Genomic DNA, 13,085 nt, shown 5'->3' on the forward strand with positions numbered 1-13,085 from the left:
CGCCTCTACTTTCATTTCTCCGAATTCCTACTGTTATAATTGGCAGACTTTTCTCCCTACTGCATGTCACTTTTTTCTTCTATTTAGTTCTTTGAAAGAGGTATTTCCTCTTATCTTTCATTCTTATTCAGATTTGTAGTATCTTTCTTAACTCCTTATTCTCATGCTCTTCCAGCCTCTCTATTGTCTTCTTTCTTTGTTTGTCAACTATTTCCTCAATAGTTTCAATTTTCAATTCTTCTCTGATTTGTTGGTTGCTTATATAACATGGGGCGTCAACCGCTATTCTGATTACTGTATTTAGTGTACTTTGCAACTGATCTTTCGTATTATACCAGGTTACTCCTGCATACTTAATGCTTGGCATTAGTACCATTTTTATAAACTGCATGTTGTCTTCTAAGGAAAGTTAACTTTTTGGATTGAGCAGCTGGTACAAACTCCCGTGCAGTTGCCTTGCCTTTTTTTATTTTCTTCTATCTGTTTGTTAAAGTTCATTCTCCCATCTATAGTGTTACTAGATATTTTGCTTCCTTTTTGCTTTCTATAGTCTGATTTTCTATTTTGACGTTTCCTGCTTTTTCTTTGTTCTGTTCTGTTGTTTCTCCAAAGTAGATTGCAACTGTTTTTGTCGTATTCACTTTGAATCTCCATTTCTTGAAGTATTCCATCAGTTTATCTGTAACTGACTAGTTTTTGCTTTCCGTGTTCAAATGTGATAGTGTATAGCGGTGTCATCTGCTAACTGGGCTATCTTGCATCTATTCATTTTTTGGTATGTCTGCCATATATAAGTTGAATAACAGCGGTCCTATTACCGATCCTTGGGGAACTCCGACTTCAATTTCTCTAATCGTCGATCTGGTATAATCAATAAACACTCTGAATTTCCTATTTGTCAGGTATGATTTTATTAATCTCGTAAGTTTGGTTAGAAATTAAACCAACTTTATTTTGTATATCAGACCTTGATCCACATTTTACCACATGCCTTTTCTATATCCAGAAATATTGCACCAGTGTGTGTTGGCAGATTCATTTGCTCCTTAATATTTTCAGTGAGTCGTAGCAGTTGATGGAACGTTGAGTGTTCTTTGCGAAACCCAAACTGGTGATCTGAAATTATTTTATTTTCTTCTACGAAATTTGTTAATCTTCTGTGAATTGATTTCTCTATCACTTAGTGATTGCCGATAATAGGCTTACTATATATATTCGATAGTTCGTTGGGTCCCTTATGTCTTTTTCTTTCTTCCAAATTAAGATTGTATCCTCCGTTATTTCATTCGTTATTTGCGATCCCAAATCAGAATTCAATGTCATTACTCCGATATATATATCAAGACTGGGATTGTGCAGGAGAAAACACTACATTTTGACAACAAGTAGAAGAAAAGCCTAAATTAGAGTTATTCGTTGATTTTCAATGAACCGTTAATTGTAACATAAATTTAGTATAGAGATAAGTCTTGAGTACTACAATTTTCATCCTCTCAAGTTGACACGCATATCCGAATTTCACCGATAGACAAAACCCCTCTTGAAAAAATGTACGGAGGTAAACAAACCGCCACATAATCTAAACATCCAATTTCCTCCGTAAAGCTATTCCTAAACACAGACACATCTGTGATGTGCTTAACGAGAGGGATATAAAGAGGCAAATAAGAATTTCTCAGAATCAACGCATAATGATGCGATCTTTACTGGTGGGTAGTTTATTTGAAGGAGCTTTCCATCCTGATCGCTGTGGCGATGAAAAAATCGTGTATTTATTGGAGCTTCGAGTTGTTTCTTCAGTTTTATGACTCATTAAGAAAAAACCTTATCAATGTAAACTTCTACAGAAGTACATCCAGATGGGTTTTTTGAACTCGCTTAAGGTAGTGGGTGATGGAATTTCTCAAAGAATTTATGAGCTTCTGCAACACTGTTCAATTGCTTTCATTTACCTTTCCGATATAATGAGGAATAATTTGCTTCTGGTATCAATTTCCTTCTCAATTCGAATCTATTATAATTTGCTTAAACAACAAATTAATCAATAGTATTTATTTAGGTTCCAGGCATCAATTCGAATATTGAAATTGCCATGATTTTTCAACTCTTTCCATTTACCTAAATTTCATTATAATAGTATTCGATGAAAATAAAAAATATACATGATGTGGTTGATTGAAAAACTTCTTTAAGAGTAAAACTTTTTTATTTCATTTCATTATCATCAAGAACAAAATCGAATTATCTTCTGCTTTGTCCATATAATCCATAGGATCTTTCGCAATTTATTTTCAGAAATTTCATTTCATTTTTATCTGTTACATGTCATCTGTACAATTGGAATATCTTCAAGGAATATTAAATGGAATTTGTTTTCAAATTTCAATGAAATTCCATTTGTATCTGCTAAATGTCATCTGTACAATTGGAATATCTTCAAGGAATATTGGAATTTGTTTCAATTCGTTAACTCTTTTTTTATTGCGAAAATGATATCTTTTTCAGGATGGTTCACCACTGTGGACTCTGTTAGGATTAAGCGCTAAAATTCTCAAATTGTTTTCGACGCAGTATCATTAGGCTCCATTAGAGCTACATTCACAAATTATTCGGAAATACACAGTGTACCAAAAAAGTGTAATTGACCAAACATATGTTTTTTTTTCTTATGAAACATTCAATTTTCAGATTGCTGGAAATAAATGGACCAAAGTTCGTTCGAAGTTTCATATTCTTAAAACTTACTGTTTTTGAGATATTTTTTTCGATTTTTCATGGGAATTCTGAAAAGCATTGACTGTATCTGCAGCGTAACTGATTTCTTCATTAATTACCAATTTAAAAAATTACATCTTTTCAATTTTTCGCCATTTTCTCGACAAGGGTGCTTGTAAGGTATAAAGTGATCTGGAGAAACATTATTTGAACTTGCCTTTCCATTTTTGAATTCATATACAGGATGTTATTTCGCCTGCTGTACGAATAGGTATTATATAGTATTTTTTCTAATTCACTGCAGATTTTTTGAAATGAATATTTTCATAAGTATCGTTTCAATATTTCAGTATCGTAATGAGTTCATTACAGTACTACAAACAGTGCTGTAATAAACTCATTACAGCATTGTTTTCAGTTATATTTTTCGTTTTTTGGTTGTCTATACTGACTTCCAATCCTACCAAATTTCAACACACACCAATTGTCAATATAATATAATTTGGATAAAGTGAAATGATTCGCAACATTATTGACAGTTTCTCTTCATTCTGGTGGTGTTAAATCGATTTCTTCAGACATAATTCACAAATTAAATGCATAATTATACATTATTTCCAAATTCGAAACGTACGATTCACATTCAAATTCCGTAATCTGTCAATTTTCGTAGCATTCAAACCAACTGTCAAGATATAATTCAAAAGTCTCTAGGATGAATAATCGGAATTTTCAATTGGATTTAGACAATATGTCACAAAATTTGACTAAAATAGAGAAAATATAGTCTAATAGTCGTTGCAGAAGGCAATTCCAACACTCAGGCGTTAGAAAACTCGCGGTTTTTTTGTTCGTTTTCGAATTCGTGTTGGGATAGGAGCCCATTCTGCAACTTGTTTTAGAATATAGTTAATATTAGTGATTTTTGCATTCTATATAACAAATTTGACAGATAATAGATAAATCTAAGATGTCCAAAAACCAGGTGTATGAACTGATTAGCTTTTGTTTTGCCAATTTTGAGAATATTAGTTAAGCTTCGTTATGGCGTAGGTAGCACTATCAACAAATTAAGATTCAAATACCAATAAACTCTCTCTATTTCAAATATTTGAATTCATTCCAGTAAACGTTTCGTGCTTTGTTTCACGACTTTGCACGATCATACTCGGTAACACATCGCTTTTGATTGGTCAGTATCGGGTTTTAATTAATGAATCCAATCAAAATTAACGGAAAAGGATCGAAATGACAAGTATGACATTGCGGCGCCGCCACGAACTAAAACTAATATTTTCAATTTGGTCGAATGTCATTGCATTCAAAATTTGAGGAGTGTATACACCATGGTTTTAGACATCTTAGATAAATCCTTGGCAGGACAGTTCCGAGTACCAACGTATAATAATAAAATATAACCATAAAATCTGTGTCAATCTGAGATATCCTCACAGGATTTTTTTCTACAAGGTATGGCAAAATAAACGGATTTGCCACAGAATTAAAGAAATTTCTATTCTTCAATTCTGTGGCTTATCTGTTCATTCTGTCACATCTTGTAGAACGAAATCGTGCTAGAATATCGCAGAGATTTCATGGTTGTATTATATTATTATATGTTGGTACTTGGAACTCTTCTGCCACGGATTTATCTATTATATGTCAAGTTTGTGATACAGAGAACTGTACTGCCAATCCATAATGCAAAAATCTCTAAACGATATTTATTGAAATATTCCATGAATTTCAAAAAAATTCAGCGTATTAGAGAAAATAATCTTTAATACTCGACACTCGTATAAAAGACTCATTCTACCATTATTCATTCAAATACTTGCCACTTCGTGGCTCGTTTTTGAATTTTGAACTCGTGTTATATGTATATGTGGAATTATAAATTACTATTATCGCTGTCGGGAATGTTATCGGATGGATTAATGTTTTCATTGTTTGCTCATTGGAGGTACATATTCGTATACATAAAAGGTCTGTCTGTTAAATCCTCCGATAATTCAAATCATGAAAGCTTGTTGGAAATTCGCTCATATAATTTACAATGTACTTTACTAATTATGCTGCGTAATTCTGAACATGATATCCCTGAATACATACACTGCTTAATAAATTGAAATGAAAGTTCATTACGAATTCGTGGGGGTTAACAAATTACACCGAAACTAATTATACCTGAAACGTGAGTTTTCCAATAACAAGCGTCAGTTCGGAGATGAAGATCCGGAAATATTAATATGGCTCCAAATAGTTGGTATCCGTGGTTTCACCCCCCCGTTATATATAGACACAATCATCCGAACCAGCACGGAACAGATCGTCATGCGTTCCGCCCCTTCTCGTGTCTTCGTTCATTAGTAACGGTTTTCATTTTGACGTGAGTTATTCATTCTTTAATTAATGAGGGAATATTCTGCTCGAAATTATTTCAAGCCCCTAACATAGTTTCATTAATAATACAAAACGGGATCCTGCATTCTGTATCCCGAATGATCGTAATTTTATTTCGACACGAATTTAATCGGATTCATTGTTGAACCCAAAAAAAAATTCAATCTGTTCTTCTGAATAAGCTCCCCCTTCTCGGAGTGAAGCTGTGGGAGTGGAGAATAAGAGAAAATTATATCTTGATATTAAAATGTGATTTTCATTTTCCTTCCAAATACAGGATGTTTCTACATTGGGGGTTCAAAGGAAAATGAGAGATTCCTTGGATAATTATAAAAAAGTTCTTTATCGCAAACGCTTTGCTTTCGAAATATAGGGTGTTTCTTGTAGTCCTACCTTTTTGTGCTGGCTTCACCAGTTTATCGAATCTTTATTAATCTTCGGTTCAAATTGGATAAATTAGTACCAAACTCATAATTGCTTTATTCATTACTGCTCACTGACTGGATCTTTATGATAATTCAATTTTCCTGAGGATTACTAGAAAATAGTTTTTCTCGACATCGGTAGCAGATAGGACCAAACTACATATATAAGAAAATAAAAAGTGTAGTACCGGAGCAAAGTGTATTTTTACATTTTTTTTAACTACCAGTGGACCCCCAAAAAAAAAGTTCTAGAGGAAAGAAGCAGGCACTTTTCCAGAAAAATATCATCCTTTACTTAAAGGATGTTATCTGTTGAAAACTTCAAATTGGAATATCTATGCCAAATTTAAGTTAAATATCTTGTGAAGGTCATTTTCGTTTGTACCTCCAAGTTAGGAACGCCCTGTAAAAAAAGGCTAAATACTTTGTATAATTAAGCTATTCATGATTCTCCCCAATCTCTTAACCTATCAAAATATTCACATTCATTTATTTATTTCCTCGAAATTATCGACAACAAAGATGAAGGTATATAATAGCCTAGTTTTTCGATATAGCGATAGAAGATGAAATCATAGAGTTCCACTGACATCTGTAAGGGATTTTTTGTTTGTCTTTGAGATAATGATTGACATCCGAAACATAGTGTCGTCACTTAATTTTTTATAATAACCCTTTTTTTGTGTGTCTCATCTAAAATGATACAGTTTTCCTTTATCTTGGCGCCTCATCTAGAATATATGCCTCCCCAACCACGAACAATTCAACTAGATACTGACAGCATTTTTCGTAAAGACGTGTACAAAATTCAATGGAAGTATAAAAAAGAACTGTTATATATCTAATATATTTATTTGTGAACACAGAAAGTTGTCTAGTTTTAGATCTTGTTGAACAAAAAATGGAAAAAGCCCCTTCAAGAGCTGTTGGGTATTCAAGCTATTTTATTTAATATGTTTTCGGGTTGATCCTAGGTATCTATATTTTTTTTCGAAGTGACATGCTTTGGAACCATAGGTATGAATTTTAGTCACGATGCCGTGTTGAACTTGTTGAAACGATTTTCTTGAGGAAATAAAAATAAATAACAAGGAACTTATAATAATAAATAATAATGAATACATGCTTGGAAGGTTCGTTTTTCACCACTTTGATGTTAGCCATTATATATCAGCACCAAATGATTGAAAAAGAGCATTCTGTATTCAACATTCTCTTCGGATAAAATCGATATTTTTATTGAAATTTTTTTTTTCAAAAATTAATGCCGAGTCTTCTCAGCATGATCTCAACACCCCATGAATATCCCTGCAAATAATCGAAAAAAAAAACTTTAGATATCAGTCCGTTCTACGAACACTATTCTGTGGTTCATAAGGTTATCAGACTAGCTGTGTTTGTGGATAAGTCACTTTATCGTTCAACTTTATATACCAACAAAATTTCAGTGCAAACTGACTGAATGTATTCGGATGAAATATCTAAATAAAAAAAATAATTACTGATTGATACGATAAATTTTTGTTTGATTATCCGTTCCACTCTTAAAGGAACATTAATAAGAGGACCGGAAATCGCCTTGTAACTGATGCATTTGTTTTGATGCCAACATTCGTGACTCCTTTTCTGACGGGACACTCTAGCAGTAGCGTAACATAATTTGATTAATTTCGAAATTATCAATTAATGCTCAAAAATAGTTTAGGGGTTTATTCATAAAAATTCATTCGTGGTTCAAAAGGGTCAATGTTTTTCTCAGTTTAATGATGTAGCTACTGTGAAGTTATAAAAAAAGGATTCTTGATAAAGCATTCAACAATCAAATCAGGATTATCCACGCCTATAGGCTAGCACAAACAATCAGCTAGCTCGATTGTGATTGGCGACACTAAACTTCCATCTGTCTTGTATTCGGGATCGAGTACAAAATGTTACTTTCCGTTTCTTCTATCTATATTCTAAGGTTGCACTATTTTCTACCCAATTTCTGGGATCTGGGATCTGATTTCTGGATCTGGGATCCGTTGGGATGTGCATTTCTCAGTTGTTGAGAAAACAAAATTTCTTATGGGTATGACTCCGTAAGCATTTCAAAATAATCAAACTTAATGCGAGGCTAAATGATTGACTTTTGTTCACCTGCAGCAAGCGCGCGACAAAAAACATTCATTTTTTCTTGTTATTACCGCTTATGATGGTATTGAATAGACTATGGGACATGCGGTGTCAAATTCCTCATTTAACTTTTCTTCTTCGGTTAAAATAAAAAATATTCAGTCTTTTTTATCAAAAAAGTCCGATTTTTGGAAACAGATGTATTGCAGAAATTTATTGAGATTTTCCACTCATTCTACAAGAAAATCGAAACAAAAAAAAATGTATTCAGATTCAAATAATCTCCAGAAAGCAATTAATTTTATTTGTTTATTCGATGTTATTTCACTCTACAGGGTGTTGTAAAGAACAAAAATTTACCCACAAATGCTTTGTTTTCGAGATACATTGTTTTAAAGACGGAAAATCTGAATTACAATAAAGATTATGTTAGTCATGAATAAATTAATTATAAGTTTTGGTACTTATTTCCCCATTCTGTAGCAAAGATTAAGAAAGATTCGATAAAGTGGTATAATCATCATCAAGAAGTAGGGCTACAAGAAACAACCTTTATCTCGAAAATAAAGCGTTTGCGGGCCCGTCCCTACAAGATTTGTTTTTCTTAACATCATCCAAGAAATCTCGCATTTTTTTTTGTAATTTCAATTTAGAAACACCCTCTATGAAAAAAAACCTATACAGCTAATATTAAATTAGGAATTAATGATTTCCCCGTGGTAATATATTGACTTGTTAATTTTTTTCGGTGAGTTCAAATATCATTAAAGACGAAGGAAATAATGAAAGTTTGTATATGCAGCGTTTCGTTTTTAGACTCCTAATGAAATGAATTTTCTCCGGAAATCCAGTCTGAACATCGCATTTCCTCGTTCTATTAACCTCACGCTCATCATTAAAATTTGATTTATAAACATCAGAAATTTCAATAAAGCCCTATTAAAAACTTCCCCGTTTTTTCAGGATACGAAATGAGCTTCATGGAGGCGCCTGGTGTCCCCTCACCCCAGCCACCCCCGACCTGAAAGAATGGATAGAGATAGACCTTCAAGATGTATTCGTTATAACAGCCACCGGTACACAGGGTCGATTCGGAAACGGCCAAGGGGTGGAGTTCACCGAATCCTACATCCTCGAATATTGGCGACCCAGTTTGAATAAGTGGATGAGATACCACAATAGAACTGGAAATGAAGTGATGAAGGGGAACATGAATACCTACTTGGAATCCAAGACCCACTTGGACCCCCCTATATGGGCTAGCAAAATAAGGTTCCTTCCCTTCAGTTATCACCACAGGACGGTCTGCATGAGGGTTGAAGTCTACGGGTGCCGGTGGTCCGAAGGCCTCCTCAGTTATTCCATGCCCCAAGGCGATAAAAGAGGAAATAATTGGGAGTTCTATGACGTCACTTACGACGGCCAATGGAGCGGGGATCAATTGAGATACGGACTGGGACAGTTGATTGACGGTAAAGTGGGACCAGACGACTTCAAAGTGGCCTTCCACAACCTCAACCTCCAAGGGTGGGTTGGTTGGAAGAACGACCTCAGGAAGACCCCGATTGAGATCGTCTTCGAATTCGAGAAGGTTCGCGAATTCAACGCAATTCACATTTATTGCAACAACCAGTTCACCAAAGACGTTAGAGTGTTCGCCGAGGCTCGTGTCTTCTTCAGCGTGACCGGTAAAAAGTACATGGACGAACCGATAACTTACAATTACATCGAGGATCTTATCTTCGAGACGCCGCGCAACGTTTCGATCAAGCTGCATCATCGGGTCGGGAAAATGGTTAAAATCCAACTTCACTTCGCGTCGCGATGGATGTTGGTGAGCGAGATAACGTTCGAATCGGCCGTTATGGACAGGAGTTTTAGTGAAACAGGGGAACAAGAAGAGATAAATATTTTAGACGACCAAATTTCAACTCCGGGGATCACAACGAAGAACGATATCAGTGCCGTGAATGCTCAAGAGGACATCGTCGATTATTTGGGAGTAGTAGCCGGGTTGTTAGTAGTGCTTCTATTTTTCGTCATCACCGCCGTAGCGGCGGTTGTAATTAGGCAGATGCGTAGTAAGACGTCTTCGCGGTCATCTCAAGTGCCAATTAGGTGTGATAAGGCGGTTTTGTATCAAGAATCCAACGCCGAAAGGTATTCCCGAAGCTCGGACTATGCCGATATTAAAGACTGTGAATACGCGGTTCCGCTTCAGCCTACCCTGCAAGATTACTGTCACCCCCTGCCGCTTCTCTCAGAATCACCCCTAAGGCAATCACCTTCGGAGCATTACTACGCCGCCACTGAAATATGCAACGCTGGTTTCATCCCCCCACCCCCTCCGTTGTCGACTCCACCCTCTCTGAAATTGGGTAGACAACCGAAATACTATGTTTCGAGTACATCGAAAATGCATATTGGACCATAACCTGTGATATGTTTCTTATAGCCTAGCAAACTTTATTTCTTAAGGTAAGACAAATTTCTTAACATAAAAACCTATTATTTGTTCGTCTTTCCAATTTATGCTTGATCAATAAACATATTATATCTACGGACGCACAATGAGAAGTGGAAGTTAGGGTAATTCCTCCAGAAACAAAAAGTATCTGTATCAGTTTTGGGTACTTTTTGGAAAAATTACGTGACTACGAGTGGCCGAGTATGGTTATCATGTCTCTTGAAAGCTTTGTTATACTCGATAGCTGAAGTTGAGAAGGAATACCATCACGTGGCTGCTCAGTTCAAAACGAAATTAGAAATCTTGCTTCTTACAAATCACCTATTTTTATGGAATTTTCACATAATTTCCTCAGAAAATTGTGGAATGTGAATATTTTTAATTTGCGAATGAAAATTTGGTAACTTTTGGTTTTTCGCAAAAAAAAAATTAATGATATGTACAGGGTGGGCAAATAAGTGAGGGCTATATCTCAGGATCCACTCATCGTAGAGACTTGCGGTAAAGAATGTTATCACTAAAGTGTACAAGAAAACACACTGGAAATTATTTTGAAGTTCATACCTCTACCACTATGGGGCGTAATAGCAATCGTCTAGTAGAAAAATGCATTTTACTCGAAAATGTTTCATATAAGGTTGAAGAAAAATATCATCACTGTAATCCTTGGAAAATTCTCTATCTTTTTGAATTGTCACTTTCGGTTTTACAACATCAAATAAGGTAAGGGGGAAGGGAGAAATCTGACTGATTGAAATGCCTGTAACTTCAGTTTGGCTCAATATTTTTGAGCAAATTAGATCTCGTCTGAGATATAATATCTTGTTGATTGAGGACAAAATATACTCATCATAAATTTGTTTTTGCTGCTTTCTTTAAAACTTCAGTGGTAAAAATTTTTACCGCAAGTCTCTTACCTCGCTTATTTGCCCATCCTGTACAATGTACAGAACACTGATATATTTTTATATCAGTACTACCAGAAAACATCACAAAAGATGTAAATCTATAACTTTGTCAAAAAAATAATTGACTGTTGCACAGTGCTGCCCTCTACTTATTTGCTTCAAAAAGAGAAAGAAGATAAGGTGAATGTACAACTTTGTACACCGTACAAATTTTGGTCATCGCAGGAGTGCCAGAAGGGGTATGAATGGGTACCAAAGTTTGACTGATACTCGGAAAGCCAAGTGGTGGTAATCCCTCTTAACCCTTTTGTCCAACACGTCAACTTTCAAATTTTGGAAATGCTACAAAATTCTAGGTGAACTCAAATCTGATATCACTAATCATGTCTTAACAAATTGTCAGACCCTTACAAAATCAATTATTGAATTTGAAGGAGAGAACTTCTGCTTAATATTCCATAATTCAATTTGCTAACTAAAGGAGGTACGATGCAATAAACCAGTAAGAGATGATGGTGTAGTAGCTTTCAGCATTACTAACCATGTACTTTCAATTTTAATTGAAGTGTACTTTCCAGAACACAAAAGTATACTTACTTCATGGTGAAATTTATTTTCTCAAAATGACCACATCGTTGTTGACACAGCTTCAAAGAGCCACCCAGTAAAGCTAGCAGAACCAAATTGGAAATTTCAATTTTTTTTTGCCATAATTTCATTACCCCTATTGAAAGATATTCTGCTCTTCAATAATGGAATAAATCGCGGGTCTGCTAGCTTAACGTTAAGCAGACAAAATCAATATACACAATAATTTTTCATGGACAATTACACCATAATTTAAGGCCCACGCTCGAACCTAGTACCAAATTTTTCGATATACGTTTTTAAAAATATTCTGGGTTCTGCAAGCTTAAGCTTTACCGTTAAGCTAACAAACCAAATCATTAAGAAACTCACATAGTAAATTTAAGGCACTATTCAGGGTAATTTAATACCCTATTACGAAATGTTTGGCACTTCAGTTTAACGAGATATCATGAGTTTTACTACATTCACCCTAAACAGGCGCTTCCAAATTCATATTGAATATAGGTGAAAAATCTAATTGTCTCATAATTTTTGGCTTATTTTAGGCCTACGTCGTCTGCTAAATTCTTTGATTTAATTTTAAAAAAATTCACGATTTTGATTAGCTTCAATACTTATATTATTTTTTTTTTTGTTCTAGGTGGAGATAATAGGAAGACTGAGGTGAATCTTATTACTGCCGTGCTTGTTTTATTGGAAGAAGTCGACAATCACAATCACTCAATGTTAGAGGCCTTTCAGAACAGAGTTTAATTAAGATAGTTAAACTAAGAATTTCGCATGCACAAAGATAAAATCTCCCGCTATTAATGCTGCATCATTTCAAAAACACCCCTGCTGTGTCCCTTGACTATATATTTAGCACAAGTCTGATGCAGTATGTTTGTTTTCCATATCAATTCTAGTGAATCTGTGATTTCTGATCAATGAAGTATTGATAAGTAGATTATTTGATAAATTGGACAAAACTGTGTCCTTATTGGTAATAAGTCACATCAATAATGAACTTTCGCATTTGCAATAAATAATGCATTCTGTATATTTATTTGGTAGTTTTATTCATCACGATCCCTGTTAATCCATAACTGTACCATACCACAACTTGTCCTATACTCTTAAACATGAGTATAATTCTCAATGAAATAGTCATTGACATGATGATAGCCGAGATCATCAATTGACGCATCACTTAAAATAAGGCAAAAGTTCAATATACATTTTCGTCAAAAATATTGATATATTGCCTATTGAGTTCTGTTTGTTCTCTGGCTTTTTATGTTGGAAAATTATTAGTTAGTTTTTGGCCTATAAATTTCGATTTGATTCTTTCTTATCCTTCAATTTATTGTGGTGATTTCAATTGTCTTCATTCAATGTTGTATATGATGGAAATTATAACATTTGTGGGTTGTGGTCCTTATACTGTGACTAAAGTAGTTCACGGCCAAGGACAAATTAGGG

At 34.6% G+C, this 13,085-nt stretch overlaps 1 protein-coding gene across 3 annotated transcripts in view; it reads left to right on the top strand.

Annotated features, from left to right (window-relative positions):
• Positions 1-12,669, top strand: part of LOC123672056 (discoidin domain-containing receptor 2-like) — an 86,312-nt gene extending 73,643 nt beyond the window's left edge. For all 3 annotated transcript variants that reach the window (XM_045606024.1, XM_045606025.1, XM_045606023.1), the window contains exons 5-6: positions 8,622-10,136; positions 12,265-12,669. In XM_045606024.1, the coding sequence (XP_045461980.1) occupies positions 8,622-10,092 (1,471 nt within the window). In that variant the 3' untranslated portion in view covers positions 10,093-10,136; positions 12,265-12,669. The remainder of the gene's footprint in view (positions 1-8,621; positions 10,137-12,264) is intronic.
• Positions 12,670-13,085: the final 416 nt, after the last annotated feature.

Source organism: Harmonia axyridis, chromosome 2 (genome assembly GCF_914767665.1).
Source record: "Harmonia axyridis chromosome 2, icHarAxyr1.1, whole genome shotgun sequence".
NCBI classification, from domain to species: Eukaryota; Metazoa; Arthropoda; class Insecta; order Coleoptera; family Coccinellidae; genus Harmonia; species Harmonia axyridis.